A 26930-nucleotide genomic window follows, 5' to 3' on the forward strand; every position below is an offset into this window, starting at 1 on the left:
GTGCTCACCCAGGCTAGAGGCTGATTTTCATATGGTAATGCCTTTCTGTGTTCTCTCAGAACAGCAATCAGGAGCCTGTGTTGGTGAATAGGTAGGACATAGGAAAGGTTGTTGATCTCTTGACTTGTAAAGACATTCTGTCATACAAACCCAGCTTCACAGCAGTTGAGCTTTACGTGTGTAAACAGAGACTGCTTAATTACACAGGTCATGTCAATTAGTGTGACCTTAGCATTTTCAAGAAATTAATCACTTTCAGCAGAGTGAACTGCTTATACTGTAATACAGGGTGGTATTGAAGCTTGTAGCGTGCTGCTAAGTGCCCGGGCATATTGTTTTACAGTAGGTGCTCTTGTGTTGCATTGCTGATAATTTTGTTTTTTCTTCTTTTAATCTCGAACTTGTTCTTTTTGCAGTAGACTTCTTAAAATGGTCAGAATACAGAATCTGGTCTTCATTTTGTATTTCTTGGCATGAAAAGGACCAAATATACACATTATCTTAATAACATGATGCACCTACATGTTCTAGATGGTGTTGTATAGGAACCAAATGAAATCAAGGTCCCTGTGAAGTGAGTAGAAAGCTTGTTGTTAGCTCCTTTGTGCCTTTGAAATATTCCTAATGACTTTAAAAGTCTGTCTTAAAGTTACCTGGAAGGACTGCTTACAAAGATGAGACTGAGGTATTTCCACATCCATTTTAAATAGCAGCATACCCATTCACAGAAAATTTGAGATTTTCTCTACTTTAATTTTGTTCCCTCATCCATGCTGGACTGTCAAGCTACCTGGGAGCTTGTCCACTTTTTGGCATGGTATCAGTTATCTGTCTCCCAAAGTTGCTAGGAGTTGTTATAATAGAACTTGTGATTTTGGTGGGGGAAGCAGAGAAGGCGAGGGGCATGAGTCTTGTCCCATATAAGGACAATTCGTACTGAAAATTTCCCTTCCTAATAAGTTTATTTCATGCTACAGGGAATTGTCTGACTCTACTACGATCTAAGATGGGTTAAGAGAGTGTAGAGAATAGGCAGTGTATGTGTTGGTTCAGAAGATCAGCATGTGAATTTTCATTCATGTACAGAAGTTAATTAGGTAGCTTTATCCTGCACGTTGTGTTCCTGAACTAGTGGGATAAGCTTAACAGAAAAGCAGGTATGGGCTTGGAAAGAAGTGCATTTCCCTACATATCTGAGATGCTCAAGCACGTGATGACTGGATGCTGCAGATCAGCAGTGTCAAGTGCCAGTGGAAATGTGTGCTAGAGTGGTGCTGGCCATGGTTGTAATAGCTCTGTTTCTTTCAGCAGCAGCAGATGTAAAAAGTCAAGCTGTCCATGCAGGGACTCAGGGCAGTTCAGTTGAGTGTTCAGCTATGGTGCAGACTCCCCGCTTGTTCTCAAGAAAATTACTTCATCTCTCTGTTTCATCAGCCCAATTGCACAAAACATCTGGCAACACCACTTATTTTCCCTTTAGTCCATCTTTGTCTTTATTGTTCTAAAAACCCCATGGAGCAGATGCTCGGTCTGTTTTTGCATTCTTTGTCACAGTAAGCTGTTGGTTTTGGTGGGCTGGGCTGTAGAGCCCCAGTCAGTGGTAGTAGTAAGTAGGTGGTATCATGGATGAACTCTGCCCAGATTTTGTTTTTCAGCACTGAAAACTCATTCATATAACCTAAACAGATTTGTATGTTATTTTAATTAATGAAACCCAAGTGCCCCAGTTATCTTGTTGTTCTTGTTTTAGCACAGCTGCTTGCAAACTGACACATGTCAAGTTATAATTTAGAGAAAACTTTTCAGTCTGAGTCACTGCATAAAACCCTGAAGATTCGTTTATTATGAAAACCTTGAAAGTCAGTCAGAAATTGCTGTGCTGTTCAGTGCTGTTACCACAACCTCTTCCTCAGCCTAGACTGCTAGTTTGCCTCAATGGGATGCTGCCACTCATGTTTGAATTGAAGCCACTTGTGTCTTATTGCAAATTTGCATAAGAGACAGAGATGATGCTTCATGAATCCCAGATAATGGAATTTGGACATGCAAGGCTCCATCCCTAGAGAAGGGAAAGGCAAAAAAAAAAAAAAAAAGGGAAAATAACGGTAAGAGCTGTGGCCCAATTCAACAAGGTAATTAAGTGCCTGGTGTGGCCCTGTGCACGTGAGCAAAATGACTGAATATATTGTACTTAGGTGCTTTAAGTTAGGCACGTTTTTAAGTGTCTTGTTAAATTGAGAGAAATTTCTAGTTACTAGGATAAAGAAGATATTGTAGGAAGAGGTCACCAAGTGGTGATGAAAATAAAGATGCATTGCTCAAGCCATTTCTGCATAGTCGTGCATTTGCTGCTCTTCCAAAATCTTACAGGTTTTACACTAATAACATGCTTTAAATCTGGAAACCATCTTAATCAGATTTTCTCTGCCTTTTCCACTGGATCTTGGGGACATCACAAAAATATCAGAGCCCTCAGCATACACTGGAGAAAATTGAAAGCACAAGGAACACGCTATGTCTTAATCAGTTAGTGAAGCTTAATGGGCTGTGGTTAAAAATGAGGAGTCATGCAATGCTTAATTTTGATATATTAGGTGAGGTACCATAACAAATAAACAGGCTGAGTGCTAAACGTGGATAAATAGCTTGATCTACAGGCTCCTGATCTCAGAATATTTTTTTTAAACTAAGCTCCAGAGCATTCACAACTGAACTATTTAATGGCAGGCAGAATAATTCACAGAGCCATGATACGTTAATGCAGTTGATAGTGCCAACTTCATTGAACAAAGTTATAAACCAGTGTGTTTCTTTCATACCCCTGTCTCCCCCGGTGTTGATACAGGATTTAAATTCAAAATCTATGAAGGGCTGAAGCTAAAGCTCAAAATCGTTTTCCGTGTTTGCCTGTCCCAAATTAAAACTGTGTTTTGTTGACAAAATTTGGAAAGGTTTGAGATTTGGCAGGCCTGGTTGTCCCTGTGCTTACATTAATGTGTCAGCACCTCATTAATCATTTATTAAACTGTAGTGTGCCTTTCCCTCTTGCTATGGTCTGTGTTTTAGGATGCCTCAGTGGCCATTCCACATCTACTTTGGCTCTCCCCTCCCCCTAATTTTATGATTTCTCCACAAATTAGGTTTAGTGTGTGCTTTGACTTGAACATATCCCAGTCGTTTCAAAATCAAAATGAGGAGAGTGTCATATGTTTTTTGGATTAAAAAATATGAGTAGAACTTGTAAGTATGTAAGTGCTCTGTAGCAATCCAAGTACGTAGCTCTAGCACACAATATTCAAGCTGTAATTTTTTCCCTGTTTATAATTAGGGGTATTAATATTTTGTTAGTGCACCGTATCCTCAGTATTCTTGTATTAATGAGGTTTTGTGTTTTAAGCATTAAAGAGTATTTGCTGTTTCTTACAGGTGCGGTATGAATAATCTTTTTTTTTTTCTTCAGACACAGAAGAATAACCACTAGGTTATTTTCTGCATTTCCTGAGACTGGAAACAGTTTCTGTTGGGGATCCCTTTTATAGTTTCTTTTGCTAACGACACTGAAGAACCACACCAATGTGGTCTCTTCATAGTAAATCAAACTCTGTGCAGGAGTTACGTAGGGAGGTACTATTAGTGAATTCAGAATCTGTTGCATTGACAATTTCAGAAACCTGTAGGGGGAAAATTGAATGGAGATCTAGACCCATAAAAGTGACCTCACAAATTATTTCCTATAGTTCTTCCCTAGGAAGGTGCATGGGTAGAGACAGCTGTTTACGTACACATCTTTCAGAGGTTTGGGACCTGCCTTGCTGTTATTGCTCTTGAATTGCTAGTATCCTCACTTCTCAGCATGTTTGGAAGTTTGGGTTTCTGCACAGGATTAATCAGTTCTGTTGTGAAGTACGTATGCTCCTATATGGTTTTTGGAATGGAGGCTGTATTTCAGATTGTAGTTGTTATTATTGGTTGCAATAGCGTATGTTTTCTGATGCACCTTAGTAGACTTCTAGAAGAAGATAAGGAACTGTTATAAATCATAGGGCTATGACAAGCAATGCCAGCTAAGGATTTGGCTCCAAATCCCAGTTGCAAAGAGCTGACGATGGTTGCAAGTGCACAAATAAGATTGCAAACGCTCAGCCACTTACTGTAAGATCATATTTTATTGAAAATATCATAAAGTTTATTCTATCCCTCAGGAATGCGAAGAATAAATTACTTTTGAAATCCCTTTTGGAATTTTATGTATAGGGCTTTTTTTTTTTTTTTTTTTGCCATTTTTTCCCCCTAGTTTGATTTGAGAAGAACTTACTTACTTTGCCTACTGTGTTTGGTGCTTTCTCTTCCTCAAATTTCCATCTGCAAGAGCTCTTGAATCATTTATTTGGTATTTTAATATCTTTCACTTAAAACACACACAAAAATCTATTGCTTGGAATGCCATTCTGAGGGACAGTTTTGAGATCCTTTAGATATAAAATATTCTCTTTTGTATTTCTGTTTTTAAAGACAAAACTTTGGGGTTGCCTACAGCCAGCTTAGCATCTTTGCTTATTTTATATTTTTATACGTTGTATAGGTGGTCAGAAGTAGGTGGAAATTTTTTTGTTTAAAATTTTTTAATCCAATTCAAGTGATGAAATTGAATTGTTGTGAGCAATCCTTTAAGTGTCCCCATTTGACCAACTTTGAGAGGCAGCAGCTTCCTGAGAGAGTTGAAGGAATGTTTGCCAATCTTTGTAAAGCATTTCACCTCTTCAGAGGCTAAAGCCTCTCAAAACCAAGAACAATTAAAGCAAGAGCCTTTCAGAGCAACTGGGGAATTCAGCAAAATAAATCAGAAATCCTCTGCCGTGGCTCTGGAGGCTTGCCTCATTATAAGAGCAGATCTATTAGCCTCCTTGCCATTGTCTTTCATTTCTCAAGTGAGGTGATTCTAATTAAATTAATCTGCATGTCAATCTATCGGTGATCAATCAAAAGGGCTGAGGTCCCCCTTTGCGGCAGTGTGCTTGCGGCTGACAGGGGCTGATAATGGAGGAAGAAATAAACTGTCGAGCAAAGTTAATTAGTCAACATAATAGGTGGATTAAACAGGAGCTGCTGATTGCTGTTTCACATGTCGAAGCATGAGGTGGGAGCTGAAACTGCAATTAACAGACAATTATTATATTTGGTTGTAAGAGGTCGCATGAATAAACATATCTCTGTGGGTTTCAGTTTTTAATCCCTTTCCCTGTTTAATGTAAGGAGAAGTGTAGGTCATTTCTTCTCATTGTTTTAGTGGAAGTTCTTGAAGGCAGAGTGTGTTCCTGGCAAGCTGGCAGCCAGCTGAAGGCCAAAGTGTTGGCTGGGGTAAAGCCCTGGAAGTGTTTTTTCTTTTCTTAGTGGCGACAGCTTAATGAAAGCCAAGGCTGTGGTATTGCACAGTTGGAATGGGGTAGAAGGAGGCCCGGGGTGGTTAGCTGGTGGCTCAGCCTGGATCTCTCCCTGTCCACCCTCTGGTTTCCTCCACTACAGTCTGTGGCTCAGGTGCCCTCAAACTGAATGGAGATTTCTGCTTGGATGGTGTCTTGTAAGCCTCAAGGTTGGGAGGTCCCCCTGAGCAGCTGGGTCTCTTAACTCTGGTCCCAGCACTTAACTATTTTCTCCCCTCCAGTGCAGCTCCTTTCCCACCCTGGGCCGCCCTGTGAAACAGAAACACTGGAATCTGATTCCAGGGTAGTGCTCCTCCACCTCCTCCCCCTTGCCTCAAATGAAGGTGTTGACATGGAGATAAGTTGGGGAATACAAATAATACTAGTGCTGGATGAATAGGGTTGTGTTCCCCAGATCAAGTCCCCACTGTCAAGCGTGCATGGATATACAAACACACCTATGTGTACTCACTGAGATAGAGCTGAGGAGAAATTTGGGCCAGTCCAACAGCCTGTGGTAACTGACTGTACTGAGGAGGTAAGAGTGCAGGTCTGTGGGGGGAGACGAGCAGCAACTCTAATTGCAACTTCACAAAATGCACTTTTGTTTTCTTTTATTCTGAATTGATTCTCATTTGCAGTGTCAACAGCTCTATCTACTTCAGCATGGAAACTGAAGGATAATTTAGGGTGAAACACAGCTGCCCTTGTACATGTGGGGAAAAATACTTAATAAAGATCCTCTTGTTAAAATGATAGTTAACAGTGCGCTGTCTGCCATTCAGCTACAAGCTCTGCAATTTGACTTAAAACTGCATCAAAAGCTTTCGATGCCAAAGACCCACTCATCAATAGTGTCTCTTGTTAGATTTGTACAGCATAAGCACCAGTTATTATGTGAAATAGCTATGCAATTTTCTACAGCTCCCAGCTGTTATTTATTTAACTGAGTTTATTACACTCTGTGCTTCTTAAAAAACATACGTATATATCAAAATGTTCCTCCATTTACTCTTGTGCTTGCAGGTTGTGGTGTCTACGACAGTCAATGTTGATGGCCATGTGTTGGCAGTGTCGGACAATATGTTTGTGCACAACAATTCCAAGCACGGGCGGAGAGCTCGAAGACTCGATCCTTCGGAAGGTACGCCTTCTTATCTGGAACATGGTAGGCACATCATTTTCATTGGTTGGCGTTGCTACTTTAAATGTGGTTTTGTTGGGTTTCTGTCTCTGACTGCTGATTTCATGTTGCCATGTTATGATCAATGGCTTTGGGATTGGATACCTTAAAGAGACAGGCCTCTGCTTTGAGAAGACAATTCCGTAGACTGAAGGTGGAATTTTTCAAGTAGGTCAGCACAAAATGTAGTGAAGAAAGAAACTGGTGGGCAAACACGGGTGCAGAATCTGTTCTGTGTGTTACTGAAGTATGGTGCGCTCTTTTTGAGGGGAGTTGTGTCTATTCATCACCTGAAATTGACCTTCTCTAAATTGGTTTGGTTTTTGACTGTGCATGCAAAGGATGTTACGTATTTTCTGAAGTGCTCAGTGCCTGAATTTGGGATTGGATTACTCATTTTTATAGACTGCAGAACTCTCTAGGAGATCCAGTTGTTCCTTTGAATTTCTGTAAATGAAAGCAGAGCCCTTTTGGTAATTCATCTGCTTACTCAAACTATGGACAAATGTTCTCTTTTGGCTCTAGCTGTGCCAGTTCCTGTTCCCTGTATGCCATAGCTGCTTGCCTCTCCTCTGTGCTGGAGGCTGTTCTCCACCACAGACATGCCAGCCAGGATGATAGTCTGATTGCTCCTTAACCTCCTTCAATCTGAAGAAGTTTGTCTGACTTAAACGGTTTCAACAATAACTCTTTGCCAGTATGGCTTACTCTGATGAAAAGGTTGAAGGATAAGTGGTGCAAAGCCATTTGGCTGGTTTTTTCTGAAAGCACAGTGAGCATCAGTAAGGGTGAAATGGGGGCAGTGTGGCTGGAAGCAGCCCGGGAAACTGTAATCTTTTCCATAAGATCCACTGGTCCAGGAAGATAATATCTGCTGCTTATTGTAGGTGCTTAAAATGGGAGTTGTTGAGTACAAATGCTCTGTGAAAAATCTGGATTTGATTAACATTTTGTTTTGCTCTTTGTCCTCAAAGTTGATGACTGCTGCTGGAAAAAAAACAAAAACACAAAACAGCTCAACAACAACAAAAAACCCAAACTCCACCCCCAAACAAGAACCTTCCCCCGCCCAGACCAGACAAATCAGGCTCTAAAACCAAAGGGCATTTCCCTTCTCTCGGTTTCAGCTTGGTAGAGTATTTCTTTGTCTTCAAAGCTGCTTGGAATCCTAATGCAATAGGTGCTTGCTCCCTCTAGGAGGCGGGGGTTTCTATTGAAGTTAAGTGTAGAAGGCACTGGTCCTTAATGCTGTTTTGTTTCACAAAAATTTGCCAAGGATCTGATGAATAATTAAACAGATTTTTCCAGAGTTTGAAGAAACGAGATTAAAATTTTCTCCAGGAAAGTGAATGCCACTCAGAAAAACATTCACTAGATATGTTAAAAGAAATTATTAATAGCAAGAAATGGGCAAATGTGAGAGTTTCTACTACTCGATGGATTCCTGTGGAAATAGCTTTCTATTCTGTTCATACTTTCAAGCATCAGTCCTGCAAGCACTTACGCATATATTCAAGACTGTGTGCACATATGGTCTTGTTGGGATCAATGAGGCTTCTTGTGTCAGTAAAGTTGAGGGTATTGATAAGTGTTTGCAGAATCAGGTCTGTAATTCACACTTACCAACCTAAAATTCTTAGCTCAGCAGCGTTTCTCATTATATAAACATAACTTACATCTGTATTTATTTAGCTCTAACTTTTTATGTAGGCTATGAGCCATTTTCAGCTATAATTCATGCTATAGAATTTTTTTTCATGCTGCCAACAACCTAATTTAATAAACAAACCACTGTCATAATTTGTGCTGAAGTTTTGCAAGGAATGTTCGAACTCGGTCTTTAATTAGCAGGAGGCATAACATTATGAAAAGAAGCTTTGCTGTGTTCAACTTTGTAATCTTTCCATTTAGTCTAGTCTTTCAAAACTCTTATTTTTCACTTATTCCTACTAGTGTGGCAGTCTTCTTTCTCCCCTTTCAGTCTTCTCAGTGAATGCTCTTGGTCAGCACAGTGCTTAACTTTCTCGTACTTGTAAATGTTCCTGCTTCTGTGTGTGGTGTTAAAACATCGCAACTTATCTATCCTTCCCACTCCTATCTACCTGAAGGATTCTACTAGCAAAAAGAAAAAAGGAAAAAAAAAACCTATACTCGGCTTGCGTAGCTAGACAAACTGTGGATACTGTGCTACTATTAAAAGCCAACATCTGCAAACTATCTCCATATGTACATTTTGGGAAAGGTGATTTTTTTCTAATCTAGTTTCTCAGGCACCTCTCAAGCAATCTCATAAAGACACCACTAATAAATTCTTACTTCTGAATGCAACCTCCATCCTACAAAATTACACTTTCCCCAAAGGCTTGGTGGAGCCTTTCGTTTTAAACTAAATCCTTCAATCCAGCTCTCCAGGAATTCTGTGCATATTTCTGTCCAAGAGATGCAAAAAAAAGTCCAGTAACTGTTTTAAATGTCAGTATTGAATGTCTAAAACACTTAACTGAATGAGAAAAAGTGGGAAAAGTCTCAACTGGGCTTAACGTTGTTGGATTTTGGGCAGCCACCAGGAACTTTAGACCTGTTGGAATAGATCAGAGTTTCCTCCACTGAAACAAATTTTTAGTTTTACTTTGAGTCATGAAGTGTATTCTTATCCTTTTGGTTTTGGAATTTTTATCTTGAATAATATCTTCAAGTGTAAGTAGAAGAGACAGCTTGTTTGTCTTTGCTCTTTCCAGTTTCCTGCCTCCCTCAGGGGGAGGACAGATTGCCCTGAACAGTATTTGTAAATGCTGAACTGGAAACGACTAGAGTCATGGCTTGTTTGTCTCTGGTTTGCTGCTTTGCTGAGCGTCTTTCTGATTGTAGGTTTTGAAATGCTGGTGTTTAACTATGGTATGTCCTTGACCAAATGTGTACTTTTCTAGATATTTGACTCTTTAAATCAAATATCTAACCACGAAAGTGATGAATGCCTAACTTCAAGGGGGCTGAGACTGAGGGGAGAGAAGGTGTATGGAAGCGTGCTGGCTGCCTGCTTTGGTAGATGATCCCTAGCTTATTTTTCCTTACAAAGCTGTACTGGGACATGCTACTTTTAAATATGGAGTTGCAAAAAAAAAACCAAAAAAAACGACTCTTTATTCCAAAAATCTAGAAAGGAAGCTTTACGTGTTGAGCTGCTCAGGAGCTTGGTGTCTCTACATTTGGGTTTTTACCATTTCATCAGCAAGTAGCTGGGATTATTTTTGGGACATCCAACACATCTCTATTTATATCTTGCTTGCCAGGCACTGAAGTTCCTTTTTGTAGCATGCCTCTATATCTTTCAAGACTAATAGTTGGCATGGCCCAATTACTTCATACATCTCTCTGTGGTATAAATAGGGTAAGCCAGAGCAATCTGTGGTTTTTGTAATTATCACTTTTTCATTCACAAATAGGTGGATCCTCTCTTGTTTTATGTTTATGGTAAACCAGAAGACTGGTGTGGTTGACCTTTATGAATTGTGCACGTATATTGAGATACGTAGGGAAGAGCCAAGAGGTCCCAACCATTAGAATACGTTTCAGTTTGTAGTTCGTTCCAGGGTGTCAATTTTAAAGGGAAAACCTTTCCAATTCAATTTATATGACTGGCTTATGGAAGGGGGAATTCTGACAGGGTTTGCAATAACCCAGCATGGAGTCCACCACTGCAGATATCTGCAACGTTTTCAGTTAAAACTCTCTTATCACCACAAAGTAAAAATTCTTTATTCCCCCCAAATCTTTCCATGGCTCTACACGAATGTAAAGACAATTGCAGCATCAGTTTCTCTATTATTTTTTCTCACTGGCAGAATGCAGTGCCCTCGAAAAATGATAGTCTCTGAGACCCTGTCAGTTTGCATGTTCTAACACTTTATTATCTAATGATCTAATATGCAACAAGGCAAAGAAGGGGGTGCTTATCACCCTGACAGGATGCCTAAGAAAAGTGACTAAATTACTTTATGTACCATTAGTGCTAGCTGCCACAGTGAACTCACTGTGAGCATTTATGCAAATATTCCTGAATACATTCAAGTGGCCTTGTCAGAAAGATGACTGACAAGCAGCTTAAATGCTTGTTATTTTAAAGGGACAGTTTGATTTCTTTTTTTCCCCTTCCTACTCTTCCTCTATAGGAGAGCACTGAAGAACTAGGTGTGGTGAGGTTTGCTGGTGGCTTGGTGCTGAGTTAGCTCAGCAACAGAAGAGGAAAGATTCTAGGTAGAGAGAGGAAAAAATGATGAGGCATGATACCAGGATGTGCTGATGGAAGCAAAGACAACTGTTATTTCTAAAGCAGTGTCCTGCCATTGTTTTAGGATGGAATACATTTAAATCAGTCCATGTCTATCTAAACTAGATCAGTATATCAACAAAGCCATTCCAGTGGCTGCCTTATACTGGGAATTGTGTATTGCTGCATTATTTGGTCTCTGTGTTACAGCACGTGAGGCCGCCAAGCTTTCACTATGTTGTTTTAGTTTGTGATAGTAATAAATGATTCAGACTGTTTGCTATCTGCAGGTGCAAAATGTACATTAATGGAGAGCAGTAGTTGCTGTGCCTCAGCTGGGTATATTTGGTAAACCCTTTCCTCAGCCATGGGGTTTTATGGAGCTTTTCTTGCCAATCCTGCCCACTCAGGCAATCCAAGATAATATAGGAGGCACATGCACAGAATACTGACTGAAGGCAAAAATATTTAGTTGAGAAAGAAGTTTAATCTTCAAAACTTATTGCATTTTACCACTCAAATGATACAGGTCCAACTTGTTAATCAAAGTTAGGGGCTACTGCATTCACAAACCAGCCAAGCTTAAACAAAGGAACTTTCATTTTGCCTCATTGCATCTATGGATGGAGGCACCTGTTAAATCTCACTGCCTCACTTAGGAATGTTTTTGTGATTATCTGAAAAATACAAACACACAGGCTTTTTCTGCAAGATACCATTCCATATAGAGAAATGCAGTTTGCTTGATTTATTATTTAGAAGGAAAATATTGAAAAAAAGTATTAGGATTCTACCACTCTTCTTGAGGGGATCTTGTATGTTATTCTGAGTTATGTTTGTTTTCTAATTTATTTTCTATGAGGGAAGAATACCTTGGGTTGTTGGACATCTCTATGCATACACAAGGGGAAAAAATGTGACTTTCAGAACATTGCACAACATAGATAGTAATAACAGCAAGTGAGCCTTGATATACTGAAGGATTTCAAAACTTCAAGCTGGAAATAATTTTCTCCACTTTTGCCAAGTTGTCTTTCTCATATTGGTTCCTTCATAAATGCAGTGACTCATAAATTCAGGCAATTTTTTACATAATGGCTTGTTATGTGTTCTTGGAGCTTGACCTCACTGAATGTATAATATTAACCTCTTCACTGCCCTGTGGTCTTACTGCATGTTTCTAATATAAGTGAACACACGAGGGGTGGATTAGTCCAGTATGTGTACTCCAATGGAACTAGATTTCCTCTGAAGAGACAAAACGTAACCAGAAAGTTAAGGTGGTGCACTTCAGAGAATTTCTAGGGAAATAAAGACTCCAATATGATCTCAACAAGATTTTAACACTATGGACCTGTGAAACAAGTTGCCAAAACTGCGGTGGATGCTCTGCAGTCTGCAAATATTAAGTCTAGATCTGATCTCTTCCCTAGTGGTATATGTCAGGTCAGGGGAAGGTTATGGGCTTGAGCAATTTCTCACTTTGGATTTGTGGGGTGAGGTTCCCTGACTGGTGCTGTATAGGATCCCAGGCTGTGTAATCATGATGATCCCTTTGGGAGTGAAAACACAGACCATCAGGTTAGCAAAACACAGCAGAGCTGTGATTCACACAGCTCCAAAATGTGTTAACTAAATTGTGAACCATCAAATTGTTCTGATGAATTTTTGCTATACTTACCAGAGCTGTGTTTCTGTCTGCAGGCCCATACCCCTGCTTCCTCTTTGTCCATTACTGAGAATTTCTTAAGAACTGGTGGGTGGATGGAGCTGCCCTTCTCCTGACCAGTTACATTAAAGAGAAAGCAAAAAACCTATTTGTCTGGGTCATAAATCAGACATTAAAGAGAGAGACTTAAAAGTTTAGACTATCTGGTGGAAGCAATTTTGATGCTTCAAAATATATTTTTAGTTTGAGGATAAATGAAAAACAAGGCTAATCCTCTAGAAACAGATTTTTAAAGTCTCATTTTTGCATGGAGAATCCAGATCTTCTGTTCTACCATTAGGCTTTAAATATTTTCTGAGGTTGGAGTTTTGAGCTTGTGAAAGTTTTAATTATTTAAACATAATCTCATAACATGGATGTACAAATGCTGCTGTTCCACGTCACAGGAGACTTTAGAGAGACCATCTGAAATATTTTAGCCCTGCAGGAAGGGTTGCTCCAACATAATGGCCATGGTAATGTCTCCTGAATAGTCAAGTCTGGGTTCTCCAAATTGCCATAGTTAGAAAGGATTCCTGCTAGACTGTCACTTACTGGACTTACTGGATCTAGTGTCACATCAAATGGAAGAAGGAAAAAAAAATGTCAATGGGAGCTGGAGAAACTTTGATTTTGAAAAGATAAGGTGTAGCAGTTTCTACCCATAAGCAGCTGCTCTTTGTACTTTTCAAATACATAAAAAAGAAAACAACCCTTCCCCCAAATATCTAAATGGTGTCATGCTGTAATATGTTGTTACCCTCTACAATTGCAAGATTGTCATGAATTAGTGACAAATAGTACCTGTATGAAGACAGATGATGTTTTGTGAATTTCCCAGAGGAACTCTCAGGACTGTGCTCCCAAAATTGTTAAAAAAAACCCAAAACAAACAAAACAACAACAACAACAAAAAAGCCGTGGGGAAAACTGGCATTAAACACATTAAAATTTGAAAGAGATTTGTATAAAAATATCTGTTTTGTTACAGCAGATAAGGGAGAAAAGTTCAGATGGAAATTCTCCAACCATCGTGAGAGCTGACTCTTATTTGGAGAGCTGGACCAACCGCCTTCTGAGGGTTTGAGGTTTTTCTCCAGACCTCAGAGGAATCAGAGTACAGAAATGCATATAGGAAAACCTTAGATGCTCTGTTTGGCAGGAACTGCACAGCTGCTAATATAGGAGAACATTCAGTAGCACTCAAATAGGCAATGAATGTTCATAGCTAATGAGCATTCATTACATTTCAATTTGCTTTGCTGGCCGCTGTGTCACCAATACAATGGCATCATAGGGGAGAAGAATGACATTAGGATTATGGAAATACTTGCTAGATATTGCACTGTACAGCAGTGAAGTTTTCCCAAATATTATTTTTCTAACCTTCCAAAATGTGCACATTAGTAAATGACAAGACATTAAGTTATTGTGATAGGGTTGATGTTATTTCTAAACAAATTCCTCTACCTTAATTGTTCTGTTATAGGGAACGTTTGTTGTTATGTTGAAAAAAGGTGCTTTTTTACTCCACTTACTGATACAGGCAGAGTACAAGGGAGAGGATTTTGTGAACTGTGATTTGTATGTTAAGGCCAAAAACCTGTGATTTTTTATTTGAGAGTTTATCAGAATATATTGTCAAAGGTCGTGACCATTGAAGAATGGTGTTCAAGGCAGTCTGCAGATATCTGGACTCTTCCAAATATTTCACACTAAGCACCTGGTGTTTGAACAGACCAATGCAGTCGGTGGTTATGAAAAGTCTCCATTCTCATTATGCCCAGAGATAACAACCAGCTGAATGCTGACAATCTTAAGAATTCAAGTTTTGCATAGATGAAAATAACTGCACAAATAATGAACTCAGTAATTTTGCATCTCTCCTTGTGTTTTCTCACTGAACCAGGAACAGCGTGAGCATGCAAGTCTCTCTGTTACTGCTGGTCACGGGGTGCCTGCTGAGCATTTCCTCAGTGAAATGAGTGTTTGACAAAGCTCCTCTGCTTTCAAGGAAATGATTTAATAGTGTAAACCAGGAAAATGTTGCACAAAATGGAACCCACCACGGTGGGTTGTTTGGAATGGTTATTCTAATCTGAGTTGCCATCTGAAAATTATTAATGTTCGTAATAAAGAATAAAAATAAGCTGCTAATAATTAATATTGGAATGGAGTGTGTTTGGCCCAAATCCAGAATACAAGATTTTCAGGAGTGCATAGCACTGAGGAAAGCGTGCTTTCATTAAAGGCAGCGGTACAACTTCATAACCTGGTTTTGAAAATCTCAGCCCAAGCTGTTTGCTGAGCATAACCAGAAAGCTTTGTGTGTCACAATTAGTTCTTTCTGCTTCCCACCTTCGTTCCATGAATTTATAGTTCTCTTTGTGACAAAATGAACCCTTAGTGTGAAAAGTGACTGTAATATAAGCAGTGTTGGTTTATGACCTCATTGACTGAAGTGGGTAGGGTTAGGATGTTTATTAAAAAGATCAAGAAAAAGGTATTTGAAAAGCTTGTCTGAAGTACAGCAGTTGGAATCTATTTCTCAAAAATACTTTAAGCATTTAGGCCTGAAAGTCAAGGTGCAAGGGGGCACTGAGATGCTCAACAAGGCATGACCTTCGTGAAGTGAGTGCTTAGGACCTTCTGAACGGATGGTTCTGCAGGTCAGATGATCAGCCCAAAACATAGATAATCCAAAGCAATCTTTGGTAGATTTCGTGGACGTAAAGCCAAGCTTCCAAAGCAGCAAGGTGCCTGAAGCTGAATTTAGGTGGTTAGTGAGTTTGGAAATACTGGATAGCTGGTGGCTTCCAAAAACCTGATCCCAAATACTGCAGGAACCCATGTATTTTTTAATGTATTACCACTCCAGTGTCTATTAGCAGTAGGATTAGAAGGAAAATCAGAATTAATTATGTTTGGTTAATACCTTATCATTATGGCTTTGTGGGAACTTTCCTGGGGCTTTTATACCTACTCGATGCCTGAGCAGTATGTATTTCCCACAGAGGTCCCAGTCTGTGCTGTACAAAGGCAGCAGACATTCTGAATCTCCCCTGCTATTGGGGACTGCAAGTACAGCTTAGCTTCTGTTTGCTGAAAGCCTGAATTTGCTTATGGAATTCATAGGCTTGGTGTTATCTGATTTTTGCTGAGAGGAGACCAGAACACTGTGGTAAACGGCAGGACTGACCACAATGCTTGTCTCTCAGAACTGCAGCTTCATTTTGTGGGTTGGGGTTTGAGGTCACTGTGCTTTGCCATAGTGCATTCAGGTGAGAGCATCACTTGACTTCCTGAGCACTTTGAGGAGATAGAGAGGGGAAAATATATCTGTTGAGGTTTGGCCCTTCATGGTAAAGTCACATGTTAGGAGCCCATTGGGGAAAAATATCTCATGCAGCAGGAAACCTGATGGGGTTATAACCTTAAGGATCTGTGGGTGCTGTCTCCTCATCGAGGCAGACAGAAGTGTCCACTGAAAAACATAGAGGTTCAGTATCAGCTGCTAAGTATTTCATAGTATTTCTTACAGGGCTGCTTCCTACCTAAGCTGAGGTCCCTCTGTGCTTTTGGAAGCCAAGGAGGAGCTCTGAGGTCTCCAGTCATCCAGAGTTTTCTGCCCATTTCTGCTCATCATATAAAGGAACGAAGATGCTAATTTAGGCAGCCTGACTCACACAGCCAGAGCTGGAGTCTGACTTTTCTCATGCTGCAGTGCCTGAAGTAGGTGGCCTGAATATGGCCCGAAATAAATAAACATAGGATGACTTTATCAGACACATTGAAAGAACAACTTCTCTAAGCATTTGTAGGCTTGAGTCCAAAGTATTCACTCCTCAGATTTTCAGCGTGCTGGTTTTATGTAGTGTCATTGCTGGGCAGATACTACAAACTATAAATATATTTTTATGCCGGTGTTTTTGCAAGTAAAGCTGAAATGGCTGGGAGGGGATGCTTGCACAAAGAACAGAGGAGGAAATGACAAGAGGGTCTCAGTCTTTGCAGTGCGGGCGGGGATTCTGCTTGAGATTTGGTGCAGGTTGCCTCCATCGCTGTCCTGCTGCCATCCCAAACACAGGCTGAGCATTGTATCGCGTTCCTGAGACAAACCTCCCAAATAACAATAAGAGGAGTCATGATGAAATTACTTCGTTTCCTGACCTAGGTAATCGTTAGTTTGTAGTGTATTTCTGACCAGGACAGCAGTGTGGTGAGGTGAGGTGAAGCCCTCGGATCACTGGGATGCCCTTTTCCTTGGCCTGGAAGCCCGAAGCCCTCTGTAGGACGTGGGTCTCTGTTGGCAGCCCTCTGTAACCCATCACCGAGACAGCCTGAGCACAATTTCTGCACATGATGAATATGGATCTTTGCTGCATCTGGCAGGCTGCAATAATGAATGCAGTAGACTGTCATTAATAGATAATAAAAGCGGAAAGCAACATTAATGGGAATAAGCTTTCCTTGTACTGGGAGTGATTATTACTTTTTTGTTCTTGGCCTGTGACTGGATCAGGATACGCATAACAGCTACCAACGCTGTGTGCGCGCATGTGTTTCGTTGTTGCTGTTTTTTAATCTGGAATATTTAACCATGATATCTTCAAAGTGCAATTGTGTCGTACATTCTCACTCACTAATAGATTTCAAAGATGAAGAGCCTTGCTGCTTTACATTTAGTCATGCCTTCATCTATAAATTTATGGCAGTATTATGGTTTAATGAATTGAACAAGTCCCAGAACAACAACAGAAATGCTTTTTTGTTTGAATTTAGATGCTGCATACTTTGCTCTTCAAACGAGTAATAAAACCAATATGTTTCTTTAGCGGTAAACTTCAGACTAACTTCATCTCACATTACTAATCGAGTACTCGAGGCTGTGTGTGCACACATGTGGGTGCGTGGTAGGAGGAGCATCCAGCCATGGTGCTGACATAGGCTGAACATTCGTATTCTGATAGTGGTAGGCAGACCTGTGAGAACAGATGGAGCAGAGTTCGGCACAAAGGTTTAATCCTATCAGGATGATTCCTGTATGGCCATCTGGATAATCCGGCGCACGCATTCAGTGCCTGTTAAAAATACGACGTAGGCCAAGATTAGCGTCAGAGATTTTCCACTAGGCTTGTTCATATTTACTTTATGATTTTCAGGCTCCAGAAAATTGCATCACGGAGCAGCCTGTGACTGTGAGAGAAATCAGACAGGGAATAAGAACTCTTAAGGTACTTGAATTTTCCTTGGAGTAACTGGATTACAGGCGTTCCTCGTCTCTGCCGCAACTGCTTTGCGTTTCTACATCAGCTATTTTGTTTCTGAAAGGCCATTACTGCAAGGTCTCTGTTGTGGGCAGACTTTCTCAGTTCTGCAGAACAAAGAGACTTCAGCTAGAAACTAATTTTAGTCCAGGCTTCTGTTTTTAGCTGGATGAAATAAATTATTTGTTGTGGAATCTATGTCAGGTGAACTTCGTACTGTTGTGCCATGTAATATACCAGGGAGCTTATAACTGATTTTGGGGGGTAGATTTAGATTTAATCAGTACTAATATTTAATTTGGGGTAGTGACCATTTAGGTTTAGATGAAGCTCTGCATTTCATTTAGGATAATTTCTCCATATTGCAGAGCATCTTTGGCTAAATCTTGCCAGCATGGCCATAACGATCCTGTGTGTCTCTGAACAGTAAGGGTTGCTTCTGTGGCACTCAGGATGCTGGGACTGTTACGTCTTCCAGGGACTAGATGTTGTGACTTGGGAGCTTTTGTCCAATCCTGTATTCTGTCTCTGGAAAGATTTTAATGTGAGATATTCACAGTTTTATTAAGGAATATGAAGAATTTTTTTTTCCAGTTTGCATATTACCCTCAATTCCACTCTGCATCATCAGATAATCAAGGGAATTAATCCACAGTAATGGTGAAACAAAAGACGAATTTAAAAATATTGCCCACCTGCCTTTCTGCTGGGTTGAGATTCAGCAAAACAGTAAGCCACAGGGCTCACGTTAAGCAAATGCTGGATCTCATCCTCTGAAAGACTTTGCTGGTTCAGGACCCCAGTGAGCAGCAGAGAGACCAGGCAGTTAGTAGGGTATGCGAGCTATGCAGTGATGTTTGTTTTGACATACTTTTAGGGTTGACTTATTTTACGCATTTCGGGCTTCCATTTGCAAGGTTGGCTTCATTCTCACCCAGGAATTGCATCAGTGCAATTATTTTTAAACTTTAGTGCACTTAAACAGATGCAGTCTCCTTTCTGGACGTACTTATTGTTTTTCAAATAGTCATATTGGCTTAGCAGGGCCCTGTAACTTTATCAACAGAAGATAAATCAATATGAAACAGTTGGAAGTGAAACAGGGGATATAGGATTTTTTCACTGTTTTACTAATGCAGCTTTTAAGGCACACCTTCATATAAAGCACTGCAGTCCTATGCATATATCACACCATAGTGCCCTGCATGTGTTCAGTTTCCTGTCTTTCAGAAACATACTGTTCCTCAACCTTTCTGAGTGACTCTCATGTACCTTGAATGGAAGCAGAGGTGCATTAATTTTGGAGGCTATTGTGAAGTATTTTGTGGGGACAAAGCATGCCCATCCATCCCTGATAGAAGAACACATGCATCAGCAGTCACCTAGTTGGCACGTAGGTCTTTCGCCAGTTGTGGAGATAGAAGCACTGCCAAGGCTTTGTGTGTCCTATGTGATATTTTTGGGTGCTCTGTTTGTCCTTCCGATCCAGTGTGCGTATGTCCCTGGCACAACTGCTCTGCCTGTGGTGACAGGGGGCAGCCCTGGAGCTGAAGAGCTGCTTCAGTGCTATGCACGGTCAAGGCCAGCCGCAGCTGGCACTTTGTGGCTGACTCAGAGTAATAACCTTCTAACTTTGGGGCAAAAATGATGAATGCAAAAATTATAGCTTGAAATTGGCTTGAAATTTCTTTTTCTTCCTTTCAAATAAAGTTTGAGATGCAAATCTGATTCTGAAATAAGAAGTCAGAATGCTCCATAAAAAAAATAGTACAATAAAATTATTAGGCTTCTTGATGTAGCATATATATTTCAATAATAAGTATATATATATTATTAACGTATGTATATATTTTGTTTGAAGCTGCATGTTGAATAATGACATTTTCAAGTGTTTTTGCAACAGTACATTTTTCTTGGAGAATTTATTATTTGCCAAACAAACATGACGGAATTTCCTTTTGGAGGTCATGTTTTACCAACTGGCAGTGAGATGCTAAGGACTCACACTGCTTTATTAATTTCTGGAAGGCAAGAAGTACCTCCAGAAGTCAAAACCAAACAAGTAAACTTCAGAAATTCCTGTGTGACTTGAAAAGAATGAATGAACATGCAACTCTTGCAATTATATGAGATTATGGTTATTATTTTTTATGGAAATGTTTTAAGTAAGTAGAGTGCAGAGTGGTTTGGGTTTTTTTTTTTGCAACACACCCCTTATTATTCAGGATTGCCTCCCTTTTCCATGCAATCATGTTTCAGGAAATGGTCAACAACTGAAAGCTTTGGATGTTCTGAAGGAAAGAAACACAGAGGACTTGGTGAAATGCAACTTTGCTAGCTGAGGCATCAGCAAAGATAAAAGAGAGGCAATGGCTTTCGGTATTGATTGGAGGTGGAATATTACACCAGGTAATCTACATTTTCAATTCCCATTGATGGGAACTGAGCATCCAAACTGTTAGGCAGAAAATCACAGCCAGTGCCTTTAATTTCAGTACATTAAAACAGAAACAAAGGCGGTCTTCCCTCCCTGCCCCCACCTGGAGGGAATGCACCATGCATGTATTTTTGGCTTAGTGATTTCACCCAGTGCAGGCGTCACAAAACCAGAGGGAGGTTTCCATTTTCAGCAGGGCATTGTAATCTTTAAGGCTTGCAAATGGTAAATCCCAAATATCGAGATGCTACAAGGAAGGGGCGGTGGGGCATTACATCCTCATGCCTGCACTGCATAAAGCTGTATGAATTATCTCCTTGAGGGGGAAACCTCTGTTACCCTGTTTCCTGCACAGCAGCTGCTTATTGTCAGGAGAGAATAGGAGAGAGAGCAGGCTGCAGTATGGCAAAGGAAAGCAGGAAGATCATCACTTTATTAGGATAAACAGCAAATGCATTGTTTAGCTTAAGAATGAAGACTTGATGCTCTGGAACGATATTGTAAAAAAGACTGCCACAGTCCCTTTCCCTGAAGTGCCCATGATGAACCCTTTGGGTCAGTCCTGTGGACTTTTTCCATGCAGACCATTCAGTAAACTTCAGTTGCTTTTCACTGCTTGTGCTGGGTAAAGCTCCACTCTGGACTGGCCTTGGTAACATTGCACTGACACAGAAGATTTTTAGATTTCATTCTTTTTCAGTATACTTGAAGTAGTCAGCAGAAGATAGCTACTTCTGCTTAATAGGAACGAGAAAATTATTTATGAAAAGGAAACAAGCTACAAAACCAAACTCCCCCAAAGCAAACTCAACCCCTCTCCCAATTATTTGGTTTATTTTATCAGACTGAAAATTTTTGAAATTGGTAATTTTCAGTATTGAAAAAACACCCCAGAAAAACCCCCATTTCCCATGATGAGATAGATTTGCTCAAGTGCTTAATGTGGAGAATCAACAGCAAACAATGGCAAATAGGATAACCCTACTCCCCCATATAAAACCTATGTAAATCTATAATTTGAGAAGGAAAGACATGTTTTCTTCCCCTTTTAGAGAATTAATATGCCTCGCCAAACCGGCAATGCTGACCAGAAGGGCCTTCAGCATTCCAGCAAGTGTCTGTTGGATGTACTCCAGTGTACACCTTCAGTTCCTGATGCCATGGGAAAGGAATTTAGGCTCAAGTCATTCTTGAGCACTGTCCTGCTCAGAGGTGCAGCCTCTACGTGATTTCTGGGGTACATGAGGGTAGATCACACAATACAGAAAAGCTGTAGAAATCCCAGTTTGTACTACTGCATCCACGTGAAATGGTAGAACCCATTTCCATATTCATTACACAGCTCTTGGCAGCATTGCTCAGAGCACTGCTCAGCTACCTTAAAAATTCAGTTCTACCCAAGTTCTTCAGCGGGGCTTATAAACACTTAAGTGGTTTGCTGAAACACAACTTGAATAAGTCATGGTTTTGAGTGCTTAATACTGATTTGTCTTGATCTGAAAATTGGTAGTTAGGTGAAAGTGGTTAACAGGTTGCAGGATCAGACCCATAAGCTGTGGCTTAATCTGTGGATCATGTATCTAGTTAGCTTGGAATTAGGTTTGATCCAAGGGAAAAAAAAATGGAAAATTAAATTTAACTCCAGTACTTTCGCTAAGATGAGTTATAAATTCTCTGTTTCTGGAATCCCAATTTTAACTGGCTTTATGTGGCTTTCCTTGCATGTCACAATACCCTCAAAGAGAAGAAAAATAAAAGCACGTACCCCATCATTTAAACTCCTGTTGTGATGCAGCAACTGTTGTCAGAGCCTCATCTATGGAATAATAGAGAATGAAACCACACTTCATGATAAAGACTGCAGGCGAGGTCATTCTTACAGTCACTAGCACAAACTGGATATTAATCATAGTGCAAATACGTTTCAGAAGCTAAAGAAGAGCAGTCCCAGAGCCCTGCTGATAGCTGTGCATCCCACTAATTCACCTCGGTGGAAATGTACCTCTGAGCTCAATTAACCCCTATCCCAAGGCCACCCATAAACTTTGTGGTAAATATGTTTTTTTTTCCCCTTGCCTCTGTTTTCTATCAGTGGAATAGATCATTTCTGTTGGGGGATAAAAAGCTATCTCTGTTTATAGGCGCAGGTCCCTCATTATGGATCTAATGAATGTTTGGGGGGGACTTGTACTGATAGCTCATTGAACCGATGAATTCAGATGTTCAGCGCTCCTGAGGATGTCTGCTTCTGTCTGGTTGCTGTTTGAGGCAGGTAGCTATGCCCAGAGAGAAGGATTTCCTCATGCAATTGCCTGCAGAGAAAGTTGGTTGCTGAAAGTGTGCAAGAAGCTGTGAGATGTTATTGCTGTTGCTTTGTTATTATTGTTATTAGTATTAGTAGGACTGTTATTATTCTCTCTTCCAAGCATTGTTCACAGGCAAATTGGAAATGTGGTAATTAGGCCCTGACTGGTAGTGTAGCATTAGTGTCCTGAGCCAAAGTTCAACGCTCTGAAATGAAATTTAAACCAATTAATCTGTTAGATTTTTATCGCTTGTCCGTGTTTTCTCAGCAATTCCCTCAGCACGCGGCCTTTGATCAACTCTCATACAAAAGCTAAAATGTGTGCCTGCTGCTAGCAAGATGGGGCTGACATTAACATGGCACTCATAAAACAATCAGAGCAGTGAAGCCCTCAAACAGACAGGGCATAGTAATATTTAATAAAAGCACACACATAATCTTCAGAATTAGCATTTTGTGCCTTGCAGTACCTTTGGGAGAAGAGCTTTTATTTGTGGAGTGATCATTATTATAACAAAGAAGAGCTACCTAATAATTTCCACTTTAACTCTGCAATATGCCACGAGCATTTCTGAACCATTATGCTAAACTGTGGAGGGGTAATCATTTTATTGTCACCGTTTGAAGGAAGAAAAATCCCCTGTATATGAGTAGCTAGGGGAGCACAGGAGCACTGAAATCCACTGGTGTACATGCACAAAACTTTTCCTTTTTGCTCCCCATCTGCTGAGTTGGTACCTACCGCCCTTGGTATGGATGACGGCGAGATGCTAACAGCATATATTCTAAGGGAAGATGAAGACTTCAAAAGGGCATTGTTCTTCTGGAAATTCATTAAGGCTTTTTGCTCATAAATCCTTAAAATTTATTGATAGAAACAGCTTTGAAGTCAGCGGCAAAATTTCTATTGGCTTCCACAAGTTTGGGACTGTTCCTTCTAAAATCTATATCTGTTAACTCAAACTGAATTAGCAGTGCAATAAAATATGTCAGGTGTTAACACTAATTTGTCTTGATATTATGCAAAGGAGGAGAGCAGCTTATTAAGGCTCATAACCACTGGGCCACTGCAGTGAGTGGAGGATGTGACCACATCACCTTCACAAGGTGTGCAAGGTCCACACCTGCAGTCTGAAGGGTAATGGCTTTTCCTCAGTCCAGAGGAATTTGGAAAGCATGCACTGACTAACACCAGGCCACAGAAGGTTTGTGTAAGTCTTTTCTGATAGTTAGGCTACCAAACTCTTTTTTTTTCTGGTTACAACATGCTGCCAGTTGGTGTTCTGTTTTGTTTTTTAATGTTCATGTATATTAAAAAAAATATTATAATTCTCTGAAATTACACACTGTCCACGCTGTCCATCCTGTTACTTCATTGCTGTTATTGGAACTGGCCTGAAGTCTTTCACAGTGTAATCTTTACCAGTGAAGTTTCAGTTTTTCAATTAAAACCTTTTTTTTTTTTTTTTTTAGTTCTAGAGAAGAACACAATTTTTTTATATAACTTTTTTCTATTTGTTTTTAAAACGCCCCTTTAGAAATGGTGCTCTGGAGTTACAAAATGTCATCTGATGTGATAATATTTTGAAACAAAATATTTTGTTTTTCTTGGAAATGTTAAATGCATTATAGCTAATTTCAGATAGAGATTCTGGGACTTTGTTCCCCAAATGTTCTGTATTTTGATTTGTCTTGTGACCAAAACAAAATGTAGAAAAATTGTGGTCTGCAATGAAAGGATGATTCTGCTTAGCTCTGTTTTTCTAGGGTTGCACAGAAGTAAACACCTTCCAGGCAGCACTTTGAAAGTTGCCAAATGATTAACTGAAGAAATATGAAGAGCTGAGGGCCTGAGCTGGCCAGACGTGTGTACCTGGGGCATAAATAGAGCTGAGGTCATAGCATTGCCATCCTCCTGATGTTTCCACTGGTGATGCTGGCAAATGGTAGCTGATTCTTCCATCCTCCTTCCAGCTGATCCACGGAAAGGGCCTGGGAAGTGCAGAGATTTTGTAAGACCAGCATCCCAAACAACACCAGCTGTCACAAAGTGGTCATTGTGTAAACATGTTTTGTGCCTCCAAAAACAGGCAGCAGTCCGGATGTCTCCGTCAGCATGTCTCCTTGGGCGTCCTTGGGTTGCAGCCATCAGCATGGCTTAGGGACGTGATTTAGTAGGCAGTACTGGTGGTAGGTGAATGGTTGGACTAGATGATCTTAGAGGTCTTTTCTGGCCTCTGTGATTCTATGGGAGGTGGTTGAGTCACTGTCCCCGGATGTGTTCTATAAACATTTAGATGTTGTACTAAAGGACATGGTTTAGTGGGGAAATATTGGTAGGTGGACAGTTGGACTAGATGATCTTGGAGATCTTTTCCAATCCTGGTGATGATTCTGTGGTTCCCATGTGGGACAGCACCTTCATGCAGCCCTTCCAATCTTTATAGAGATGTGCATTTCAAGATAAAAGGGGGGGCTGTGTGGGGAAAGCTGGGAAGTTCCACTCTTCGTGTCAATCCCAAGGAAAAATAACACGCTGACATTTTGCAGGAGTGCTCAGCACTCTGTCTGCTTCTCAGATTGTGCCTGTGGTGGATACAAAACTACCTTGCTTATTAAACCACCCAGTCCTGACTTTTCTTCCTCGGAGATGTCCTGGGCTGTTGCCAGCAGATTCATCGAGGTGCAACATTTATAAAAGATCAGGATCAAACACACAGCATACAGCACAGTGAGTGCAGTGCAGCTACCACAGCAAACATCACAGGATAAACAGCAAGACCTTTGGTGGGGACCTGCAGTGGCACAACAGTGTCTTGCATTCATTTTAGAGATGAATTGATTCTATAATTTTGAAGCCTGCATATGTTTTCTGTTAATGGGTTATGGTCTCAAACAGTTTTTGTTCACTTGGTATTTAAGAAAAAAATGTTGCCTGTAGTCTTTAAAGAAAAGTAGTTCATTCTGTAACACATGGGAAAATGGTTATCTTTGGGTTTTATGGTGGTGTGTGTGTCCACAATCGACTGGAAATACTAGAAAGGGTGTAATTTGGAAGTGATTTTATTTTTTATTTAGGAAAAGGTTTGATTCTGTGAAAGGGCTAGATGGCATTCTGCAAAGCTGCTTTCACTGTAAACCCATTGCTGCGAGCTCAGCTGAAAGGAAAGCATTTGGTTTTGGACTTTGCAGTGGTTTTTATGCACATTTTTATGCAAGTAACTTGAATCCAAATTAAACATATTGAAGTTACCTCTGTGTGTGCGCTGCATTTTCATGATGGTAATGTTAGGATGTTTCTTTTGTTAGCTCATGTAAAACTTAATGGCTGTGCTTGGCCAAGTTTGGAGCAGAGTAATGATTTTTTTTTTTTTTTTTTCAGCATGTGTGTGTTTGTGTTTTTCACTGGCGCTGGCATCCCCACCAGCTGAAGTAGTGGAAAACTTTGTGCCTGACACTTACAACCTTTTGTAGGTGGGAGCAAGGTTTGTTTGCTCACCGTGAATGCTCTCCATCCCTGGTGGTGCAAGCCTGCAGCAGAGCCCACAGAAACGCTGCTAAGGGTGACTCACCAGCTCCCTTCCCAGCTCCCTCTGGTGCTGCCTGCCCTGCCCAGGGGCTGAAGGAAGACATTAACTCCAACCAACCAGAATGTCTCTATATAAGCATAATGATGCACAGTGTCTCTTTAACACTTTATGGCACTTACGGCAGCAGCTTACAAGAAGAGGTTTATGTGCAGATGTATAGCAGCTAATGAAGTCATGTTGATGGACGCCTGGATAGCATTGTAGCCGTAGTGCAGGGAATGGCAGCCTCTCTTGTGCTTTCCATGGAGCCAGCCTCTTTTTTGAGCTCAGAAGTGGTTCTCATCAAGAGGAAAGAATGTGTCTTTCCAGCACTGAGGCTGACTGGTGGAGCTTTGATGCTCCTTAAGGTATCTCTTTCTCCTGACTAATGAAACTGTTCAGATACCCTTTTTACTTAAAGCAGTATCTGAGGATGTGAGGCCATAATTCTCTTTCATGTAGTTTTACTGAGAAGAAGTAGGTGGCATTTGAGCTGGAGTCATTTGTTTTCATCAGCCTATACAGTCAACCTGAGACTCGGCAGCTGAGAGTTACCCAGTGCTTTTTGGCTTACTCTGATTGTTTTTACAGTAGTGTTATTCCACTGGGTTCAGCACAGTTAAATTCTGATGTACTTCAGTACTGCAGAGGAGGAGAATCAGCCTGTGGATGTTTTTATTACCCTACCCCACCAGTATATAAAGCTGACAGTGCTTATGCTTTCATAGTCTTAATACAGATGATCTTACACCTAGATTTGAGCTTACTCCTTTA

General features: G+C 40.4%; 1 protein-coding gene across 7 annotated transcripts in view; it reads left to right on the top strand.

The window, feature by feature from the left end:
• The window catches only part of EBF1 (EBF transcription factor 1), a 261978-nt gene that overhangs the window by 165731 nt on the left and 69317 nt on the right, over window positions 1-26930 (top strand). For 4 of the 7 annotated variants that reach the window (XM_065734684.1, XM_065734686.1, XM_065734689.1 and 1 more), the window contains one exon: window positions 6447-6588. In XM_065734684.1, coding sequence (XP_065590756.1) covers window positions 6447-6588 — 142 coding nt within the window. The remainder of the gene's footprint in view (window positions 1-6446; window positions 6589-26930) is intronic. The other 3 variants (XM_065734687.1, XM_065734688.1, XM_065734691.1) reach the window with 1 other exon arrangement.

This window comes from Cyrtonyx montezumae, unplaced genomic scaffold (genome assembly GCF_038088225.1).
Source record: "Cyrtonyx montezumae isolate F1298 unplaced genomic scaffold, pur_monq_1.0 scaffold_18, whole genome shotgun sequence".
NCBI classification, from domain to species: domain Eukaryota; kingdom Metazoa; phylum Chordata; class Aves; order Galliformes; family Odontophoridae; genus Cyrtonyx; species Cyrtonyx montezumae.